Genomic DNA, 25,190 nt, shown 5'->3' with positions numbered 1-25,190 from the left:
AACTTTGAAGACGTATTGAGTGCATTCCTAAATTATTCAAGCAGTTCCCGGACCGATGTTGAATCGAATATTAATTTAACATTTCCAAATTTTCATTTAATTATGGTGAATGTAAGTAAAGAATATGATCACACCGTCGCCGGCACCGATAAAGCTGTTGAGCAAGCAATCGAATTGGGATGTCAGGTGAGAAATATTGTATGAATGTTGTCGTCGGCGTGCTAGTTATTATTATAAAATAGAGAAATTTTGCCGTGGTTTGTTGTGAAAATCTGACTGTGCAGCATTTGTGTGCATAACTTTTCCCAAAATTTTCTGTAAAACTCAATATATTCGAAAATTATACAGAACTGGATACACTTGAATTAAATTTAGGCTTTCATCATCTCAGTTGAAGTGGCATTACCATTCCTTGATTCGTATTCGACTGTAATTTATGCATGCTTGCAGAGATTCTCGGAAAATCATTTCGTATTTGTTCCAACAAAGGATGTTGATGTGAATAGCAACGCGATGGAAATATTGAACCATACATCGATTTTCGGTATAACATAGGAAATTTTGGTTGTACATTTTGCACTCATGCTTTTCATATGCTAAATATGGTTTTATATGTGCTTTTGAGTGATAATTTTCCATAAGCTCATTTATACGCCTAAACAACCCCGAATAATCGTGTACCACCATATCCATAAACACTGACACACATACACCAGCACACACAGCATCAACTTCATCATATTACCACCTCATTTAACATCATCCCAGAGATTAAATGGAAACATGAATAATTTTTTTGTGTGTTGTGTTTGCTGTGTAGCTGCTCTCTTTGTTGTATTATACCCTTCTTTAAACAATTTTACAGACGTTCCGAATATTTTAATAATAATGCCGAACATTGATGAGAATTCATTTGATTTGATAACATCTCAATTTGTTGGTCGATTTAACAACACTTCACCGATGCTGTTGGATACATTTTACGGTCGAAATACCACATTCAAGCAGAATGCTAATTTATTTCCAGATAAATTGAGTAATTTACAGCAACGTGTAGTCCGACTTGCTTTATTCAATTATAAACCATATTCGGTATGGGAGGAAGTTGTAAGTGTTGGCAAAATGGAACAGTATATCTATCTATCTATGTGTAGTTTGTGCTTCATGTGCTTGTTTTAAAATGTTCCCTAACACTTTGCTACATTAAGTTATTGCCGTTATGCCTTTCGTTCATTAAATGTACGTATGGAATAATTTGTCTGTTTCACTATCCTGTGGGCTTGTCTGTTTCACAATTATTGTAAATTCAGTAATTTCGTTTCATTAGTTTTGGCAACCCAAATGCTAGTAATACAATAGAATTTTAACATTTTCTAGTTATTGTTTGCCGACCATTTTATTTAATTTATTGGACGAATACTTCTTGCACCTTTTACAAATTCAATTTAAAACAATTTGTTTCCACATTTCGTCTTTCTCTCTCTGGACCGAAAATTTACACGAAGCGAACGTGAATATTTCCAATTCATAACTGTTTCTGCGGTTGGAACTTTATTTTAAATGAGTAAACGGTATGGATAACGGTGGAAGTAATTGGTTAAACAAGTGATAATATTTTGCGCTTTGAGCCGCTGAAAGATATCCTGCTTTTAACTATTCTGAATTTGATTCTGGGCATCTGTTAAGAACAATGCTGACATAAACTAAATGGGGATCTCTGCCTACTGTCCTCTTGTTATAGCAAAGACTATGTTAAAACAATTGAAGTAATAGATTTTGTATAGAGCCCTTAACAATAACAAGAGTAAAACCTTCGTTAATATCCAGTTGTGTGACTTTACAAGTAAAAACACTGATCCAAACTCTCTAAAGTAATTGGAACGGACTTAGCAACAAAATTCGCTTGTCTCACAACTTGATACACTTGCACTGACTCTTTGGCTTTTGCAGACTTTCTGTCAGTTCGCGTGATTTGATCTTAATGACTTCTGAATCTTAACTGATTAGCCGATGGACGATTGGACGATGAAATTAAATTATTGAATAAACGACAAGGTAGCCTTTCACAGAATCTGTTACTTCTTTCGGTTGAAGTAATTTCAACAGATTAATATAAAATCTGTTACTTCATGAACTACACATTTTGCTTTATAAGACCAAAGAGTCTGAATTCTGAACTCGTCGTTTTAAGTTTTGTTGTAGTTGTTGATGCATCGTCGTGGGGTAATTTGGCACACGTTGCAAAAATAACGCAATTTTCAACCGTGCAAAAGGTGAACTCACACACAGTTTTATTTGACTAAAATTTCGTAAAAGGGATAATTAAGTTGATCACAGAGCTAACAAATATTTAAAGCATTAAATTTACGTGTGAGAGATTGTGAGAAATGGACTTTAAAAATGTCATATTTTTGCTTCGTGTACCAGATTACCCAATACCGATGCGTCATAGTGAACGCTTATAGTGTAATAAAAAAAAAATACACGAGAGAACAATTATGGGTTTCAAATAAACCGCTGTGTACGCAAAAAATGTTTCGCTAACATCGTAAGACGTACCCTTTAAAGCGTGATTGATATTTGAATCGTTTGAATCTAATATGACCCTTACTGCCTATGAAACAAATCCAGTAGTTTAAAGTACGAACCAACTAATGTTACCTATAGAGCAAGTAATTTTGCATGTTACTCATAACTTCATTAAGCTGATCGCGTTCCTAATGAGACAATTTCATTTTCAACTTTATCTTCAACTTGATCGAAAAGTAGTCAGCTTTACTTTCACGCTACAAACTTATCTATAAGTTTCAGTTTCGAACCATAATTAAATACTGTAACACACTACGTAGAAGCTATTATTTGATGCACCTACATCGTACTATTCGAGCCATGTTTTCAAAATACGTAAATGTTTTGTGACATCTTTTGGCGAAAGGTTAACATTGTGCTCGTAATTCTTGTTCCTGGCATATAATACGTCGTTGTAGGCAATATTGTATTGTTAAACTAATTAATTAATTCAATTAGGTAAAGCAATACAAGAGTTTCGCGAAAATTGTTTCATCTTATTTTAAAACCGAAATGCTAAATTACAATAATTTTCCATGTACACATAACAACACTTTCATCTACGAGCAGCCATCTGGCCTCGGAAACGCTAATGCACAGAACACCAATGAAGAGAAAACTTTATTGATAGATGGGACGGAAAGTATTTTGATGCTGGAGTTTTGCACTAAGCATAATTGCACTTTGGAAATTTCAAGAGGTTAGTTGAAAATAAATTTACAATTTCTAAATTTTGGGTTCAACATTTTGTGTCGTGTGTGTGCATGTGTGTGTTTGTTAATTCGTCTGGATATTGTTTGATGCATCATAGCACAACAATTGTTGGATCTGTATAAATTTCTAGCATTTCAGCTATAATAAACATACTCAAAGTCATACAGGAAAAATCGATTTTTTCTAATCCGATTAGTGAAACTTGATTTAGCTCTTTCTCTCTTCCCTTAAAACGAACAACAACATTTCTTATTGCAAAAGTCGATTCAAACATGGCTTTTTATTCGAAATTTCAATTCTTAAATACTAAAAAGTTCTAAAAAAAAATCTTTTCAATTCTTAAATGAGAATTTTAGTAATTTTTAAGAATTTATTCTCAAAAATTCTGTGAATTCTTAAAAACTTTCGAAAAATTCTTAAATTTATGAATTTGAAAGAATTGTACAAAAGTTCCCTCTTAATAGAACAAACTAACAAATTAAAATGAAAAATTATATGTATTTAAATGTGTGTGTGACAGCTCCGTGTATAGACAGTAAAAATGCAATGAAAGTCTAGAACAGGTATGGTCGATCGGCGAATTCGTCTTAACCGCACTCACATTTTATGTCAAAATAATATGAAAATGAGTGTGTTTAAGTACGAAAATCAAATTTTTATGTCTTCCCATCGGACAATAGACCATACCTGTTTTACACTTTCATTGTAAAAATGGACTCTTAATGTCAAAATAGATCAAAGTTGACGTTTTCGTGTTAGTGGTGCGTGTGATATAATTTTTCAGACAGTCTACCTCTATGGAATTGTAAGAATTTTAAGAAAATACAGTTCACCTCTACAAAACACAATTTTAGATTTGCCAATGTGTTGTACAGAAAAATTCCTACATAACCAATTGAATCAAAAGATTTTAATCTATTTTAAAGTTCAATTAATGAACAGATTCAGATTGAAATAAATCATGATCAATAAGGAATGTGACCTACCCCTAACTAAAGGTGTTATCGTAAAGTTCCTCAAAAGTTATTGCTTTCGCACTAATTTATTTCACCGGAAACGTACCAACATTTAAACTACAGCGTTTTATACTAAAACGTAATTTTTAAGCTTACCGCCGACATTTTATTTCTACTGGGTTATCTCTTTTGAACCTCACATCCCACCAAACGACAATATTGTTGTTTGTTTACATGATTGGTCATAGTAAATTCGACGAATATTTTAAGTAAACCGTTGCTTGTAATGTTAAAAAAACACAAGAAGCACATTTTCGCACAAAATCTGAATTAAATCACATCGAAATCACCGACATTATTACACTTTTCACAGCCGACACTAAATTTTTGTGTTGGTGATTTGACGTTTCAAAAAAATACTCACGTTACGATTAACGACTTTAACGACGATTTTCTTCGTTAAACCATATTTGACTAAGTTCAGAGTGGGTGCGCTTTGTGTGTGAAATTGAGTGGGAAGTGCTATTTTCATAGATTTTCTTTTTGTAAAATCTTTTAAATGAGACAATATTTTAAGAATACTCTTATTATTCTTATTTCTCGTGTTTCTGCTGATCTTTGACAAAAAATCGCGAAAAAACCGATCCGTCCCTTCCCTATTGGCGATTGGTTTTTGTGCGTTGTTACAACCCTAAAATCTCATCCTCTTTTCGTCATTCTACTGGTTTCTATTACCAGTGACTTCAAACATTCCTAGTACTACATTGGGGTTACTACTAAAATCATATTACATTGAACGCAAACGGATAGTATGTACTAAGATGACCTTATTATTAATCGTATGGCTAACATTTTCACATCTAATATCTACTATTCTTAATTCTATTGTACAATCTTATGTCTAAGTGTATTTCATTTTGTTAACCTTCACACCATTAACAGATTTTCTTTTTAACAAAATTAGATGAAGCAGGTGAATGGGGTGAAATTTGGGACAACCGAAGTGGAATCGGTGTGTTGGGAGCAGTGTCTGAACGACGAGCAGATGTCGGAATATCAGCACTGTATGAATGGTAAACATAAAAAAAATATTTTAATTTGAACAATTCCACAAATGACAGTAACAACCTCGTAAAAAACACCCCAGAAACCCTTAATCTTGCACTTAATTAATTTGCAATATTTTGTTGGTCGTATGCTTTAACGATACATAAACAGAAACGTAACATCGTTTCAAAGTATTGTTTCGGTTAATGTTCCGTTTTTTTACAATTTTTTTATTTTATTTTTTCAACCGCTTTGCAGTAAAGTCATCCCCCGCAAAAATACAACACACAGAGGATCGTTATCTGAATTAAATTCGAATAACGAGCCAAACCAATATTATATAATTTTATTATTCAAGCAATTTCAATAAACTTTCACTTTGGAATTTTATATTGACAGTAAAATTACTCCAACTCACAAAAAAAAATGCCAACAATAAAAAGAATCGTTCCACAACATATAACATCAAGTCGTTACAAAATGTAAAAAAAAATAAAATAAATAAAAATAACGACAATCGGATAATAAAGCAAAACCCATATCATTCGTGAAATAAAAACACTCGCATTTTTTCTGTAGAATATACACAGAGATAGATCCATATTTGCGCGCAATTATTATTATTATATACAATACTAGGACCCACCACCATTCAGAATGATGAGCAAAAATTTTTCGGTTCAAATATGGACTGGTGGGTGCGGTAAATTTGCATGAATTTTTTTTTGTTTTTGCAAAAATAATGAAATAATAAAATTTTAAAACCATACACCGAATAACGTTATTTGACTTATAAATTAAACACATCCCTTGGCTTTAGTATTTATCTTTAAAATTAAATAATTTTGTGGCTCAACCGTATGTATTCTCGGAAACAACCGCATGAACGCAGGGAACATTTAGTGGAATAACTAAATTTTGCATATAGTGAATTTGGATGTAATTGAGGTTTACGGTATGTCTTTTCCATTTTATGTAAAAGATCTACTAGACAGATGAAACAGAAAAAGGTATTCTAAATAACCTCAACTATAAACAAGTGCAGTGGTGTTGGGCGATTTAAGATTTCAATAATTTTGGTACAGTCAGAGGCAGTGAAATTGTTAGCAGTGGATGCTGATTTCAAATGATATCTACTGGCGAACGATACTGATAAGTTCTACTGACTTCAAACACGTCCACTCTATGCAAGATATTTATTGAGAATGAAAACTGATTTTTGTAGCCCACAATAGCCAACATGATTAAAACCGAATTAAATGGAATACAATGTATCATCAGGGGTCGTAGTGAAATTTCGATGATCCTTATAAGGACATAAGGACATTTTTGCCTATGAAAATGAGGACAAATAAGGACACATTTTACTTTAAGATACTTTTTACTTTCAAACGGTTTAGTTTTAGGTTAAGACTATTGGCACTCAGTGCCAATAGTCTCTTCATCATAGTGTGGCTATTGGCACTTTGTGCCAATAGTCACATTATAAAACTATGGCTATTGGCACTTTGTGTCATTAGTCACATATTATAATATTGTGGCTATTGACACTTTGTGCCGATAGCCACAGTATAAGAAAGAGACTATTGGCACAAAGTGCCAATAGCCACAATATTATAATGTGACTATTGGCACACAACTTTGAGGACTGAAAACTTATGTGATTTTATTTCGTATTGTAGGTCTAAGTTCGATTCAATCGACGTACGCTCCAATGAAAATAGTCTCTATTTCAATATTTGGACTACACCAAATAAGGAGACCATTCGCACTGAATTGACATTTCTTACTTTCGCCCCGCTTAGCAAGCATGTAAAACTATATACGTCACTCGGAAAGTAACTTTCTGACTTCTCCCTTGTAACGTAATGTACTATTTAAATAAAAGCAGTCGTTTTAACAAGTAAAACACGCACGGCGGCCACCTAAATACAATAGTCATTGGCCAAAGTGCAATGAAAAATCTGTTGTTCTCTCACATTTTAAGAAAAACTAACGTTAATCTCTGCCAATTTCAAAATGATAACAGACCATTCGACTGCAAATAGCTCATACATTGACTAATCTTTTGTTTCAACTATCAAAAGAACATGCTTTTCAAACCATAATTTTATTTCGTTAGATTTAGTGAATTACATTGACATTGAGTCGTGACAACAATCTGAACAAAAATAATCAATATTTTTTGCTTCCGACGCTTTGAGATCTTTGAGATGAATAATTCAGTTGGAGCTAACCAAACTCCTTCCTTGCATAGTTTGTAGAAGGATGAATTCAGTTGGAACAAACCAAACTCCTTCCTAACACAATCTGTAGAAGGATGAATTCAGTTGAAACAAACCAAACTCATTCCTTACACAATCTGTAGAAGGATGAATTCAGTAGGAACAAACCAAACTCCTTTCTAACACAATTTGTAGAAGGATGAATTCAGTAGGAACAAACCAAACTCATTCCTTACACAATCTGTAGAAGGATGAATTCAGTAGGAAAAAACAAAACTCCTAGCATTTTCGATAATATAATTCATACGGCCTGCGAACAATGATTTTCGAGAAATTTAATAATTCGGGTGCAAATAGTGTTCGTTGTCTTTTTGTTTATAGTGTGCCAATAGTCACATTATAATACTGTGGCTATTGGCACTTTGTGCCAATAGTCTCTTCATCATAGAGTGCCAATAGCCACAGTATAACAAAGAGACACAGTATTATAATGTGACTATTGGCACTTTGTGCCAATAGTCTCTTTGTTGTACTGTGGCTATTGGCACTTTGTGCCAATAGCTTTTTCGTTAGTTTTATTTCAAGCTCGTTACGAATATTCATGCTGACTGGAAAATAATCTTTAGCTAACCGCCCTTGGGAACGCGTAGTCTTCAAATGAGCTTTTGACCCTTATTTAGGGATGAACCGTGTTCAAATATGTAGAATTTTTCTTGTGCCAAGCACTATTTCATCGACTCCACTGAAATTTTCTTTTCCAGAATTGCTTTTAGGGATGAAAAGTATATTGGAAGACCACACGCAAAAAAGTGAAATTTCCGATGTACATTGTAGACGTAATCATTGTACGTGTGAAACAAACATTTTACATCTGATAAGTACTTTGTACGTCTAAAACGTAGAATTTTACGTGTAGTAAGAAGAATTTGCGGATAAGTGAACCATTGGTCTTATCTTCCATCATCAACGACGACAAGACCAATGGTTTACTTATCCGCAAATTCTACGTTTTAGACGTACAAAGTACTTATCAGAAGTAAAATGTTTGTTTAACACGTACAATGCTTACGTCTACAATGTACATTGGAAATTTAGCTTTTTAGCACTCTTAAGTGCGAATAACATGCGACAAGAATTTTCATCACGAAAACCGGAATTAAAAACGTGTTTCGATCAGTGGACTCTTTTTAAAATTTATTTACGTTTTAAGAAAGGAAACTATCGTTAAATACAGGATCTGTAAAATGGATTAGGTATGTTAAACATACTAGAGGAGTGCTCCATATTAAAAACTTTGAATAACCTGAGAGACAAAATTATTTAAATCATTGTTTCAGTTGAATGAATTCAAACTCGTGATTGTAAATTATTTCTTTTTAATTTTCGTTTACTAAATTAAAGTAAAACTTTTGATAACGATTAAAAATCAGGACAATAAGGAAATAAGGACAAATTTGAAAAAGTAGGACAAATAAGGAAATAAGGACAACTACGACCCCTGTATCATTGATCCCAACAGAAATTTGGGCATATATTTGCTTCAGCTGATCCACACCAACAATGAAAACTATATATTTTCGTCTATATACGGTTTAACCAATACCACGCGTGTGCGAGTAGCAGCTTCAACTGAATATACAGTTTTCATAGTATGTGTGGGTCAGCTGAAAAACAGCTGTTGAAATTTTACTGCTGAATTGGTTTCTAAATTGATTTACACAATTTTCCGGCGAAAATCAGGCTTTTGATGCAAACACTTTCACACAACGCCGAATGTAGTATCAGTTCACTGGCAAAAGTATCTCGAAAGATTGTCAGTTCCTCAAGGTGTGAACTTTTGTTTATCCGAGGCGAAGCCGAGCCACTTTAACGTGACTGTTCACTTTTCTATCGAGTTATGTATTTGCGTACTGATACCGAGAAAATTGCGTATTATGCTCATTCTGAAAACTGACAGTTTTGTGGGAAAAAAATTATTTTGTCACCAGAGCTGTTAAAATAGTTTTTTTTTCTTAAATTTGGTTTTCATGTTTTCTTTCGTCGACAAAATTGAAAATTTAAACTACAAACTTCCTTCTAACCGTACCCCTAAAGGTGTAAAGTTAAATATGGTTATTTTATACTTATCTTAACTTTACGAAATATTGTTTTATCTCACCGGGACCATAAAGGTGTGTTTTTGACGCAGGTTGTCAACATATTTTATATTCAGGCTGACCACAAAGTCACATTCCGAACAAAAGTTGACACAACACAAAATGGTTTTCGTCTTAACTCAACTGGTGAGACAATGTGACGTTTTTTGGTCCGGCTGAATGTAAACTCTTTTTTCTCATGAACCTTGTTGACTTTTGCCTTATCCAAATTATACCCAACTTTTTTTTTTCAGGCACCACGAGTACCAGTTTTTGGACTTTACCGCCCCAATCTCTAGGACGGGCATTACATGCATTGTTCCAAGACCAAAGTGAGTGAATTTATTAAAAATATTTATAATAATGCAGACCGACGCTATTATTACGTGTAGACGACTAGCTGGGTGGCTTCTACCGGTATGGCCGTTTTCGTGGAAATTGTGGGTTGCAGTGTTTTTAGCTTTTACAGTCGGTATAATGAGCTTACTACTGGCAAGGCGATTATACATTACACCTAAACCTTCCCGGAAAAGAGCAGTAAGATAAAATGCGTCGTAGTCATAACATTTGTTGAATGAAAAGTAGTTTCAGCCAAAGCGCGATCCAGCATTTAATAACGTTGCACTTATAGTTGGTCGAATGTTCCTGTCACAGTCGGTCAATATAGTGTAAGTTTCGCTTTTTCTTTTCCATTAAATTGTTGTCTTAAGGTAAAAATTCCCTCATCATATGAGGTAACTCGACTTTAAAGATATCTCGACTTTAAAGGTATTAAAGGATTATGAGGGAGGGCAGATTCTAGTCTTTCGATTAACTCGTATGTTACGGTTTGAAAACAATGCCATGTAATTACGCCATGCCATCGACTTCCATTTTTCAGGGTACCGAGTACTTAGCACATTATAGAATTTATGATCGGGGACTCGATCGAAGATGCCAGATGTGTGTCAAATTATTAAAAATTGAATCCGTGTCAATTTACTAAAAAGTGTGTGTCAGGATGTGTAAGGTGTGTGGTTATGAAAAAGTAAAATTCGTGTCGCACAACTACCAATACCAATGAAATAAGTGAATCTAAGACTAAAAATTAGGTTAAGTAAGAGTAGTACCGAACTTAGTACCTAAGCTGATAAAAATTGGCTAATGTTTGGATAGAAGGTGTAGGTTGTAGGTTTCTTTGACAGCGTCAATCCTTTACTATCAACACTACCAGTTCGTTTTCTTGCTTTTCACTGCACACTTAGAAGAATAAAGAATACACGCCCTCCTTTCCTATGAACTCGCTTAGCATAATTTCCAAATTCCCATACGTCGTCATAATTTTTGTTCATTTCAATTTACGAATCCGTAAAATTTTTAGAGTGAAACGAGTGCCAGAAATGGTAATTCTTGGATGTATTTTACTAATTGGCTTGATGATTGGAAACACTTACAGCGGTGGTCTAGCCGCATTGATGACAGTACCGCAGTGAGTAATAATAATAAAGCAAAAATTATGAGACCGAATAAAGAACAAAAGGTAATGTATAAAAATGCGCCACTGTAAATTATATGCTAATTCGCCAATTCCATTGCAAAATAAAAACTCAAACGGACACCTCTTATAATTTGTGTAGTTCTTTAATTAAATTTTTTTTCTCTTCCATTTGCAATTTTATACCATTTAACCTGTCGCCCCAAATGCAAAACGGTTATTTGGTTGAAATGAAAATGCGTCGAATTGTACAAGGATGTTACATTATGTGTATAATCAGAAGAGAAAGGGCTGACAGAAAACAAACAAACGAACAAAAATGTCAAGCAAATTTTCGATATATAGAGAGTCAAAATTAAATTTTAAAATTCCATTTCGTTTGTTTATTTTTTCACTTTTCCATTTTTAATTGATTTAATTTCCAGATACGAGGCGCCAATTGATACTCCTCATCAATTAGCCGCAAAAAATCTGGAATGGGGAGCGACACATGATGCATGGATTTTTTCAATTTTGCTCGCAACACAGGTGAATTTTCTATTTTAATGTGTTTCAGTATACATATTATATCCACATCAACCCACACCTTTCATCATCACGAAAATATATTTACAAATAAAAAAAAAATATTATAAAATGGAGACGAACTACAACATAATAGCATAACGATCCCATACCACCGGTGCTAAAAATTGTGCGGACAAAATATAATGGGTGGTTTTGCTGGTTGGGTGAATAGTTGAAAGCAATTGTTCAATTTTCGCTCTGTTGATATTTTTTTGATTGATGTGACTAACATTCATTTATATATATCCAGCCATCCATTTTACGGTGACGTAATTAAAGATTAATCGTTTACGTTTTAAATTAAATAAAAATTCTGTTTACATTGTACTAATGGAATGTTTGAATTAATTTAATTATGGCTTGGCTTGTACAGATGAGCTGTACGTCTATGCCTTTTTGATTGACTGAAACATTGATTTGCACTTCGTATAATGATAATATTTCGAAATGATTTTTGCGCGATTTTTTTTTTTGCCTAATTATTGAAGGACGGAAGAACGACGAAACATGCAAAACATCCTTTGATTTCATAGGAAATAATTTATCATTAATTTTAGAAACAGCGATATCATTTCTTTCAGCAGTGGTCAATTGGACCAAGCATTTGTTTCTGTGGAAGTCTTTCTAGAATCAAAAATAGCAAGCTCGAATATAATTTATCGAATCTTTTACTTTATTTACTTCACCATTAATTACCGAATCCAGAGAAACAGATGGCGTTGCTGCCGCCCTATAGCCGCCTGCTGCAACGTCATCTGCTATAATTTCTCTGTCAAAATCATTTAGGTGCTTCATAAACTTTAGCATTCTTTTTCTTATTAGAACAGTGTCGCTTTTGTACTATCCTGTTGACTACAGACTGTAGTCTACAGTGAAGTTATAACCAAGAATTTGTTGACCAAAAAATATTCCGTGTATCAAAAGACATTTTCTTCAAATTACTGGGGAAATAAATAAAACTCCTTTATTGATTCCACCTGTGAACCTTTAATTTATTTATAAAATAACATGAAATTTTTTTAAAGTCGAATCCATTTCGGAAGATCTATCTTCCACATTTTCTTTATGCAACACAAACTCTTGCAATAAGAATCCAATACCATTCAACACACGAACAGATTTAGCGAATCATATCTGTGCGGTGAGCTACGAAAAGGCTAAACAAAGTTAAGACCTTCACAAGTCACACATACCCCTTTGACGATATCTATATTTGATTGTTAACTTAAAGATGTAAGCCATCATTTTACTAGGTTAACTCGAAACTCGAACGTTCATGAGTGACTTGTGTAGATTTAAAAGTGTATGTTTTGAAGGTATGCAAAGCTAAACGATTGTTGTCGGTCGTAAACAGTTTTATATTAGGTGTATGGTATTACTCTTCTGATAAAACGGCTATAGCTCATTTAACGACACCGCAAGAATTCACATAAATTTTCGTTCAATCAAAATTGATGAATTTACCTTCAATTTTCATATTTGTAAAATATCGCACTAAATTTGATTTAAAACCAGGACAACGAATTATATTCAAAATATTGAAATTAAATATTCAATTAATTAAGTTCATATTCAAAATATCGACAATTTAACATTATTTTGTGTGAAATTTGTATATATACTGGGTTAGTGTTTGTTGTGGGGTAGTGGGTTCAGGGAGCTCAGTTTACATTAACGAGCAAATTCTATTTTGTTTTTCTGTTTTTTGTTATTTAGACACATCGGTTTTGGTAATTGACTTATCCGAAAATACAAAGGAATTTGCTTTTCCATTTGTAAATTCATTTAAAAAAAATAAATTGTCGTTGCTGGATTGAACCTACGTGATTTTAGTAAATCTACCATCAAACTATTCCGTCTAACAAACTGTAGAATTGTTATCAATAGGAAGATGATCAAATGCAGTAGTTATTACAGTGTTTTTAACATAGGTCTCGCCTTAACAAACACCGTCGTGTGTCGATCGATCCACCCATCTCTCTAATGCGAGAAAAGTAACTTCGTCCGAGAATAGATGGATAGTGGTAAAAAATACCTCATCTCGATTTAATAAACCCCCCACTACAATTACTCGATACGGTTTTGCAACAAAGCTTTCAGAATTAATAAATATGAGCTTTATAACTGTCGGGAATTCGATTTATATGAATTATGAGCAGGTCGAGTTTAGCCTATATCTAGATGTACATACAGCCGCTACAAATATTGATCAAATTTAATACAGCAATAATTGGTTCATGTTTTCAAATTAATTTGGCATAATATATATTATGGAGTATATGTTGTGTTAACACATTTTGTGTGCTTTTCGGTTGTATTTTATTATATTCGCAAAATTTATGAATTTTGAAAATATTTTCCCAGTCAAACCTAATAAGAATTAGCGACCAATCCACTATAATTATACGCATTCATTATCGCAATAATAAACTTTACATACAGCATACACTACACACACACTCTCTCATGTTACAAACTCCATTCAGAACAATTGCGCTCGGTCGTCATAATAGCATTTGAATTCGATTGCCGATTCTATTTTTTTACTGTTGAAAAAACTTGAATCCAAAATATTTTGATAATAATAAACAGAATATTTTATCTATATTTCGCAGCCTGATATTGTTAAATTGCTCAGCCTGTTCAAAAAATCGAATTTCGAAAAGCTTCGAAGTAGAGCGAAAACCGGGGATTTTGCGTTCAGCATCGAACGTTTACCATATGGTAAGTTAATTTAAACATTTCGAATTACATTCTTTCCGTGTATATTAACTATGCCAGAACAGATTGCGAATGCGGTCGATAACCGAAAATGTTTAGAATCCTATCAGGACGCAAAAAATAGCATTTTAGAAACTGCAAGCGTGCAACGATATTGCCATGAAATCTGCTACGTCGTTTGTTAAATGGATGTACAGTGTTTGATGTAAAATCTTTTACTTCAGTTGTTTTTACATAAACGTTGCTTATATAAAACCGCACTAAGTCATGCTTCATTGTTGGTGTTGCTGTCGATAACAGATGGTTACTCAGTAGGAACAACTACATGAGTTCTGATCTTAGACAACACATTCGCTTCATACGACCCATTTTCATATTTTGTCTCGTTTTCGGTTTCGAGGCTGAACATCAGCATCATAAAAGTGTTGGCGCAGCTCGTAAACGATGTGTAACAATGTTAGTCGTAAAAAATAGTGAATACATCGTCATTGATAAAATCTCTTGTTCATTTTATACTTTATTTTTCATTGTTTTCGATTTATTTTCTGATGAATCACTTTTGTGACATTGTTGTTATATTGTTTTAGATAATAGACTTACAGATTCAATTTGAAACTAATTCGGAACTGTAGCCAGTGTGTATGTTACATAATCTAGACAGATGCAGTGTTATATGTTAAAATGCTGGATTGAGGTCAGTATTAACAGGGTGCATTCGATTGATGTTTGCAATCAGGATGTAACATTTTTGTTTTCTATCTCCGTGTAAAAGAATCGACACAAACATGGGTTGTGTGTTTAATCCGCCAATGTGATTTTGCAAGATAATTTAGTGACAAATTTACATTGAGATTTTCAGATGTATGGGTAAAACAGGTAAATAGGGTAAAAATGGTCACTACTTCTTTATAGATAGACCATTCAGTTTAAAATTCGTTTAATCCTCAAATCGTCTTTAGCCAATAAACAATTTCAGAGGAGTTCGTCTCAAGAGAAATTGCTTTTTCCGTAAATTTAGTCATTGCTTCGCTAAATCATTCTTCATTCGACCGTTCGAGTAAACAGACGTATTTTTATTTTGCTCTTAATAAAAATATAAACAGTTCAAACAGAAATTAAAAAATAAATAAATTCAGTAATGATTTCTTACTAATGAATGACTAATCAAGTCATCAACACTTCATTAATTACATATATTTCATTGTGATTCATGTGTAATATGAGTAAGAGTGACAACCTATTTAATTATGACTAACCAAGTCATTGACATTTCCTTGTACTACGTTGCATACTTGTGATTCAATTGTAATACGAGTAAAAGTGACAATTTAGTGAAAAAAGAAACATTTAAAATAAAAACAATCAATTATCTGTATAGAATAAAGAAATGATTCATATTAACTGCGCAATAAATAGTGTTCATATGCAACATAGTTTAGTGTCAATAACATTGTGAATCATAAATAATTAAATTAAAATGTTTGGCTCATCGCCAAAAAATGAACCCAGTGTTAAAATTAAGCAATCAGAATATGATCTGCTAATACAAAACAATAATTTAGCTCAAAAACTTTGTGCTGAAAATGACGAGCTAAAGAAAAAGATAGCTGAGCTAGAAAATTCACTACAAAAAGCTATAACGGATCATTTAAAATCTGGAGATGACGGAAAACAAATCGTCTATACCACAGATGAAAGTGATTTGGAAAAAGAAATTGATCCATTTAAAACTCAATCAGTTAAAAGAAGACGCAAAAACAACAACCAAAAAAATTCATCCACCAAAGAAAAATCACCGAAATTAACGGAATCAAACCAGAAAAATCCGCCATTGCCGCCACCTTTTAATGTAAGCAATGTAACCGATTTTAACAAATTCAGCAAAAAAATTTTGGAAATGGCTACAACAGCACAGTTCAAATCAGTCGCCAGCAATGACGTAAAAGTCACTCTGCAAAACGAAGAAGACTACAGGAAAGTCAAAAAATTCATTGAGAATCAAAGTTCCGAAGAAAGTGAATTCAAAGGTATTGAATATTATACATACCAGTTAAAAAGTGAAAAAAGCTTTCGTGCAGTCATTAGAGGATTACATCCATCGTGTGATGTAAAAGAAATAACAGATGATTTAATTGAGTTAGGCCACGAGCCTACTAAAATCACAAACATAGTTAAAAAAACCAAAGGCAAAGACGGAACTACAGAGGAAAAAAAATTTCCTCTATTCCTAATTGAATTGAAACAAAAAGAAAACAATAAAGAGATTTTTGCTGTTAAAAACATTCTACACTGTAAGATAACAGTAGAACCTCCCAAACAAATAAAATCCATCCCTCAGTGCATAAACTGCCAGCAACTAGGACATACAAAAAATTTTTGTACGAGAAATCCAGTTTGCGTCAAATGTGCCGGAAAACATGCTACAAGCGCCTGTACGAAGAGACCAAACGTAACTCCGAAATGTGCCCTTTGCCAAAATGAAGGACACACAGCAAATTATAAAGGTTGCCCAACATATCAGAAAAAAATCAAAAATCAAAACCAAACCAAGTCGGTAGTAAACCGGCTCAGTGAAAAAAACTTAGAAGTTACAACAAAATACAAGGAAGTCAAAAAAGGACTAACTTTCGCGCAAGTCACAAAAAATTTGGAAAATAAAGAAAATAAAATATCAAACAAAATTGAAAACTCTGAAACGAACGAGCCGTCAAACGCAGATATACTGTCATTGCTCACACAACTAAAAACCAATATTGACCTAAGTATTGGACTTTTGTCAAACCGATTGGCAAAGTTGGAAAACAAACCGACTGCCCAAAAAACTAAAGTCAACAAAAACAAAAAATGATAAGCAAGTTCCTGCGCATCATGAACTGGAACGCAAATGGGCTCAACGCTAGGGCTCAAGAGTTGGAAATTTTCCTACGAATAAACAACATAGATATTGCTTTTATATCTGAAACACATTTCACCGAAAAAAGTCACATAACAATTAAAGGTTTTGAAGTCCACTGGACAAATCATCCGAACGAAAGAGCCAGGGGAGGCTCAGCGATAATCATTAAAAAAAATATAAAATATCATACACAAAACAGCATACAGAAAGAGTTTATACAAGCGACTGTAATTACAATTCAGTTCAACAATCAAGATGTAAATATAGCTGCCGCATATTGCCCACCAAAATCTACTCCAATATATTCAGAATGGATGGAAATCTTCGGAATATTGGGCCAAAGGTTCATCATTGGAGGTGACTTCAACACGAAACACACAGCATGGGGAGCGAGGCTGATAACTCCGGTTAAAGGCAACGGTCTTCTAAACGCAATCAAAAAAGAAAACTGTAGTTACCACTCCGGCCGTAAGCCAACGTACTGGCCTACAGACCAGAAAAAGGTACCAGATCTATTGGATTTCTTCATTTCAAGAGGAATATCACACAACAACATGGAAGTAGTAAACATGGTGGACCTGACATCAGATCATACACCAGTGATTCTTAATCTCAATGCTACAGTCATACTAAAAAAGAAAAAAGAAAATCTAACTAACAAATGCACCGACTGGGAACTCTTCAGAAATTTAGTTGAAGAGTCAATCAACCTCAACGCTAGCCTGAAATCAAAACAGGAGCTTGATCTACAAACGGAAAATTTTATCAATCTTCTGCAAATTGCGGCAAGAACAGCAACTCCGGAACCAAAAGAAAAACTTATTCACGAAATCAATTATCCAGCCGAAATAAGAGAGCTTATCAAGGAAAGGAGAAAAGCGAGAAGACTTTGGCATAGGAGCAGAAACCAAAGTGACAAAAGAATCTTCAACAATATTAGTAACAGAGTTAATAAAGTTACAAAGCAGTATAGACAAGAAAGTTTTGAAAACTACCTAAGCAATTTAAGTTCGAGTAAAGATAGAGACTACTCTCTATGGAAAGCGACGAGACGATTCAAACGCCCATGCGTCCAAATCCCTCCCATAAAAGACTCCAGAGGTATTTGGTTACGAAAGGATACTGAAAAAACGGAATTCTTTGCAAAACATCTTGCAGAAGTCTTTCAACCTCACAATGACATACAATCAAATGTAGACACAACACCAACCTACCGACCTGACAAAAAGTTCAAAAAATTCACTCCATATGAAATTGCAACAGAAATAGATAAACTAAACAAGAAAAAGGCTCCAGGTATAGATGAATTAGCACCAGGAGTATTGAAAGAACTGCCAGCACATGCGGTGTACATGATTACATATCTGTTCAATGCATGCCTTAAATTCAAATATGTACCAAAAAGCTTCAAAATTGCGCAAGTAATTATGCTAAGAAAACCAGATAAACCGCCAGAAAAAGTAACCTCGTACAGGCCGATCTCACTGCTACCCACAATCTCAAAAATATTCGAGAAGTTGCTGATAAAACGACTAAAACCTTTGGTGAAAATCCCCGATTTTCAATTCGGTTTTAGAAACAACCATTCAACAATTGAACAAATTCATAGACTCACTACTAAAATTGAGAGTGCATTCGAAAAAAAGGAGTACTGCCCGGCAGCATTCCTGGATGTATCACAGGCATTTGATAAAGTGTGGCACGAAGGACTCACATATAAAATGAGTACACTCTTTCCAGGCAACTACTGTCAACTGCTTGAATCATACCTATCGGAGAGAACGTTCAGAGTAAAAGACGAAGAAACCTATTCAAACTTCTATCCAATACTAGCAGGAGTACCACAAGGAAGTGTATTGGCACCTTTCTTATACACTATATATACTGCTGACATACCTGTAACCACAAACTCTTTCATTGGAACCTTCGCAGACGACACAGCGATCATGGCAACAGATACATCGCAGTCGGAGGCAGTTAAACATTTACAAAATGCTTTGGATAAAATAAATCAGTGGACCATCGATTGGAAAATAAAACTCAATGAGTCAAAATCTAATCACGTCACTTTCGCATTGCGTCACATAAACAGCAATCTCCGCATTTACCTCAATGGGATTCCCATTCCGCAGGCAGAGTCAGCTAAATATCTAGGATTAAACCTGGACAGCAAACTAAACTGGAAACATCATGTGAAGCAAAAAGCTGAGCAAATCAAACACAAAACGAGACAAATGTACTGGTTAGTCGGATACAACTCTAAACTTAACCTGTATTGTAAAAGATTGATTTACAAATCAATTTTCGCACCTATCTGGATGTACGGCTCTACTCTTTGGGGCTGTGCTAAAAAATCAAACACAGATATCATCCAAACAAGTCAAAACAACTTTCTTCGCATGATCACCAACGCATATCGTTACGTGACAAACAAAGAAATTCACAAAGATTTAAAAATACAATGGGTTGCCGATGTAATTCGGGAAAACGCCATCAAACACGAAAAAAGACTGCTTCACCACACCAACGTAGAAGCCATCTTATTACTAGATACAACAAATGAAATAAGGAGGCTGAAACGTGTTAAACCCCACGAACTGACATGAAGGATGAAAACAGCACACCGCATAGGGACTCGACCATTGGGTCGTAAAACCCACACAAGTCTTACTTTCTTCTAATTACGCAAGTAAAAGGAAGATAGTACAACTCAACCCTAGTAATAAATTAACAAATAGTTAAGATTGTACTATTCATACCAATAAAGGTGTTTTTGAAAAAAAAAAAAAAAAAATTGCTTCGCTAAAAAACAAGTCTTCCAATAATACATAATCGTGGAATAATTCTCCTCTAGTTGAGGAGTTGAGCCTTGTCATTGTGTTTCTATTGTTTCATCTGTAAGACGAACCGACACACGTCGGTTGAATTGTTGTGTTGAAATCCGCAATTTTGTCTTACAAGATCAAAATTGGCTTTCTCAATGCACTGCACATCCTCTATAGCAAAAGAAAATGCTCGAAGAAAAATCAACTTTCTTTTGCAACCGAGCAAATAAGTGTACCTAATGTTTAAAAACAATCACATGATTATGGGGTTGTTTATCGATTTTAACTTCTGACGCGCTGGTAACATTGTTTGAACGGCTTTGATGGATTTATTTATAATATGGCTTTTTGTAAAGCCTCACTGTAAATGAAAATATGCATAAAGCGAAACGTAATAACTAAAACAACTGTTCATTTTTCAATTTTGAGAATTTTATTTCATTTTATGAATAATTAAAGTTAACAACAAATATAGTCGAATTTAGGCCAGTCTACACTGTGGTTTTGCCTACCAGCATTACAATAGTACCACTTTTTTTCGTAAAAGGGAAAAAGTGAAACTATCTTCATGTTGCATATATACAGCTTTAAAATAGTTCCACTTTTAGAAAGAAGTGACACTATTGTAACGCTGTACAATTATTAAACGTGAAGCTTGTGCAGAATCAACAACAGCTGAACTTCACCAGCTGATCAACAAACATAGATGACCTTAACGTATGTATGCAGTGCATACTATACACTGTATGTAGCTTGTCTTTGAATTGTTTTCTACACAAAGGTATTGTATTCGTCGACCAGCTGGAGATGCTGATTCTGCACAAGCTTTACGTTTAATAATTGTATATGCGGTATGAAAAAAGTGAAACTAAAAGAGTGGTACTATTGACGCCGTAAGTGCGGTCGAAATTCAAAATGGAAAGTGCGGAGGTCTTTCTAACGTAGCGTCATTTTCATACAATGAAGCGTTGAAAAGTATTTTTTGTTTCACTTTTTCATCGAATCGTTCACTTAAAATTCAAATTTTAGGCACACTTACGGCGTGAATTGTAACGATGGTCTTTTGCCTCTAGATCTGATTTGTAAATTTTATCTGAAAAAATTCAGCCATTGACACACTTTTGAGTTATGTGCTAAGGCCTCAACTGAAGTTCACAGTGGGCGTTGATAGAGGAAACATGTGACATAAATGTAGGGCTAGATCTAAACGTGTGAAACCGCGAATAAAATGCAGGTTAACTCTACCTAAAGTAAACAATCACTTATCCTATAAAGTACTACACCAGAGGCTTCTGGAGCTTCTTTATACATTGTAGACGATTTCGGATTGTTTTAAATCATCACTAAAAACGTCTCATTCGACCAAACGCTAGTTAAGCTAGTTATATAGCAAAATATGTGTCAAAACAAATGAAGTAAAAGATTTTTTGTCAAACGCTAGTCGGTACTTATAACAAAAGAAGAAACAGATCTGATGCTAACTTGACAAAAGCTCCTCTCCGCTTATAAATGGTGAACATTGTTGTTATTGTTTGAAAGAGGTTTTATTATTCAAACGTCTGTTGTGTGCATGGGTTATAGTAGAAGTATCCTCTTAGTACGGATTATCACGACTTCTAGCTTCAAAAATGATTGATTCTCAACGGCCGTGTTTATAACGATGTAGCGTTATACTGACGTCTCTTATAATGGAAGATGACATATATATAGATGCGGTGTGCTCAGAATTTCCCAGCTGATCTCTCGAAAAATACGCTGGTTGAAACTGTAAACTGGCCCTAAATAAAAACGATATGTTTTACAAGCGAAACAATGCGAATAATTATTTATTTCATTTGATGTTTTCGCCATTAAAAGATTATTGAATTAAATATTACTTGTTGAAAACCTAATTGAAATTTTATTTTCATTTTCTTTATTTTATTGGGAATTATGTGACTGAAAACCACTCCATCTGTCCATATTTTCGTTAAATTTTATTTTAATTTTTCAAAATGATAAATTCATTGTAACATGTAAAAGAGCATAATTGACTTCATTTATTATTAAAAAGGTTCATATGCAATTGGAGAATACATTACCGAAGATAATGTTGAATATTTACAATTAATGCCCAACGACATTTATTACGAGTATGCATTAGCAATGACAACGAAAACATGGGCGCTAAAGCCAGATTTGGATACAATGATTTTAGATATCGCACAAAGCGGAATGCAAAAGTACTGGGAAAATCAGGTTATAAATCAATTAACAATTCATTTTATCGGAGTGAGATACATTATGCATTTTGCAATCTAGGTGGTAATGCGATATTCTGATACAAAAGTGCAGTTAGTTGTTAGCGTTTCGCATACAAATTTACGCGCAAAGCCGGATCCGACGAGCTTATCGGCGTCGCAATTGGTCGGTGTATTTATCATCTGGTTGATTGGAATCGTAATTTCGTCATTTGTCTTCGTTTGGGAACGACTTTTCACTACTAGGACAACGTTCAAATTTCTTTGAACTGGCTAAGAAGATTCTTTTTGCCAATTCCAAAGGAATCATGGAACCATATAATCAACTTCTCTCTGTCTTTATGTATAGATCACTTCGTACGAATTCATTTGTACAATTAAACGTTTAGCTGAAGTCGAATTCCATGGGATGTAATAAGTTGGTGTGGCAGGAGCATCATATTTTACCGAAGCAGATCCAGGGTGTCTATAGATTTGGAGTCGAATGGTATCAGTGAATTATCTTGGATGAGACTACCTTCCATATATTGTTCATATAACCTTGGATAGAACAGTCCTAACTTCGAAAATTGGTTCATAAATGTTCATCAAAAGTAAACACCTAGATTGCAATTAAATGTGCATAGTTGTTTAGCATATACTACTAAATAAATGCAAAATAACATATTGTCTTCAACAGACCATTTTTTTAGTTATTGAAAACTGTAACTTCCATTCAGAAATATAATAAATCATTAGATTAACTGTGTATCTGTCAAGCGTATCACACCTTAATATTAGCTTACAAGAGAACGGAATAATCATGCAAGGTATGTACTACGCTGAGAATGGAGCATTATTCTTCCCTTAATTTGTTTGAATTGTGTGAAAAAATTACTTAAAATTTTTCCAGGATCGATTGCCACACTATCTATAGTCATTTGTTAGTGACAACAACGGTAAAAATAAACGGAAAGAGCTCTAGCGAATGTATTTTTATATATAGAAATGTGTGTTAAAACAAATGAAGTAAAAGATTGTATATCAAATAAGGAGACATTTACATTAATCAAAAGATGTAATAGATTTAATGATTTTATCGCAATATACTTGTCATTCTGAAAGGTCCAACATACCAGCCAATTAGTAATTAGGACATTGCGGTTTTTCTCTTAAAATTATAAGTTAACTCTCCATATAGGTACTTTGTACGGAGAAATTGCTCACAGTTTTAAGATTTATTTACATAAACTTATAATAATAAGTGAAATTCGCTGTTTCCTTCATTTAAGGAGAAAATAAGGTCAGAAAATTATTCGTTTTCAATTGGTGTGAGTTAAAGAGGTCCTCTATAAATTCTAAAATTTGGAATAGACCCTGTTAGTAAGAAAATTGAAACCCGAGTCGGCAGAAAATTGTTTACTTCGTTGCTGCACACTCTATACCAATCTATCTTATGAAGCTCCGAGAACTGCATTTCGTTTATCATACACGTCACACTTGACGATAGCCGAGATCCCAATGTAGTAAATAACATTACTTACCATCTTTCAAATCATCCGATACAAGTTTTTTTTTGAAAAGTTTGTAAAGCTTCGGAAGCTCAAGTGCTTATTTCCATCTATGTTTTCAAATAGACAACAATTTATAAGGTATAATGGGTCGTTTCTGTACTTGGATGGATAAATACACATTTTCGACCATTTAATGCAACAGAAAAAAATTAGTTGGGGACTATCAACAAAGTATAAGGTAACTGTAAATTGTTGACTTCAATTGGTGGAAAAAGATTAACAATACAACTTGTAGAAGCAAAAGCATAACTATTAGATTCGTTGTTACATAAATCGAAGCCGTAACACATCTTGAATTATAGCTTCAATTTGAGCAACAGAAACTCTCTAGATGGAAACCCGGCAAATGTGGTACATTACATACTGATTTCGACGATGGTAATAAGATCTAAGTAAGATTTTATCGCGTCTCGATAAAATCGATACTTTTTGTTACTTTCGTAAATCATTTACAAAGTCCATACTAATACACAACAGTCATTGAATCTGTCATCTGTCGTTGCCGATACCATATGACAAAAGTTATAATGAAACTACACCTTTTTGCGAGTTGCACCTTTTTACCATATCAATAGTGAACTGCCCAAATTCACCGTGTTACATTTCTTATGAAGTCAATTTTGACGCTAATCATAAGTGTCTAAAAATTGGGAAATTGTAATGCCTTTCCTTCAAACTACTTACTACCACCGCCCATCGATTTTCTTTACTGTATATGAAAAGATTTGAATGGCGCCATCTATGTCCTCTTTCTCACATTTCCAAATTCAACGAAATATTTCATTTGGAAAACGTAACCATATAAAAAGCACTTCTACTTTAGCTAGTTATTAACAGATGGCGGTTGTTTAAATTGCATTTGGTCAGGATATGAAAATTCAAAATTTAACCGACAACATTGTATGTTGGATAAACACATTTAATGCTACAACTATATAAAGTCTCACAGGCGTACATATTGTAATAAATTATTCAAAAATTTTGGAATTTATTTTGAAAGAACAAATTTGTACGGCATAGATGAACTGAAACATAAAAAAATAGATTTATAGTCGATGAAATTGAATTTGCGAAGTATGTTTTTTTTGCATGTGAATTCATACGGTGTAAGAGTAACCCACAATTTTTTTTTGCGGAAAGACAAACGACGTGGTTATATTTAAGGCGACAGTTTTGTACATTTAATATTCATAGCATTTTGGATATAAATGTAAAGAAAGTCGCAATAGTAGACCGAAAAGCAATTTTTATCGTATCTAATAGCGCACA

The 25,190-nt window shown here is 33.7% G+C and overlaps 1 protein-coding gene across 1 annotated transcript; it reads left to right on the top strand.

Annotated features, from left to right (window-relative positions):
• The first annotated feature begins 200 nt into the window (after positions 1–200).
• On the top strand, positions 201–23,105 carry LOC119072022 (glutamate receptor 1-like). Its single transcript, XM_037177140.1, has 13 exons — positions 201–218; positions 376–544; positions 866–1,107; positions 3,139–3,268; positions 5,203–5,311; positions 9,900–9,977; positions 10,038–10,182; positions 10,231–10,313; positions 11,006–11,113; positions 11,545–11,647; positions 14,302–14,410; positions 22,182–22,366; positions 22,430–23,105. The coding sequence occupies exons 1-13, from the start codon at positions 201–203 to the stop codon at positions 22,634–22,636; spliced, it is 1,686 nt and encodes a 561-aa protein (XP_037033035.1). The 3' UTR covers positions 22,637–23,105.
• Positions 23,106–25,190: the final 2,085 nt, after the last annotated feature.

The sequence above is a fragment of the Bradysia coprophila genome, assembly GCF_014529535.1.
Source record: "Bradysia coprophila strain Holo2 chromosome IV unlocalized genomic scaffold, BU_Bcop_v1 contig_5, whole genome shotgun sequence".
Taxonomy (NCBI): domain Eukaryota; kingdom Metazoa; phylum Arthropoda; class Insecta; order Diptera; family Sciaridae; genus Bradysia; species Bradysia coprophila.
The sequence above is the reverse complement of the archived record's forward strand: the minus strand, read 5'-3'. Positions and strand labels throughout refer to the sequence as shown.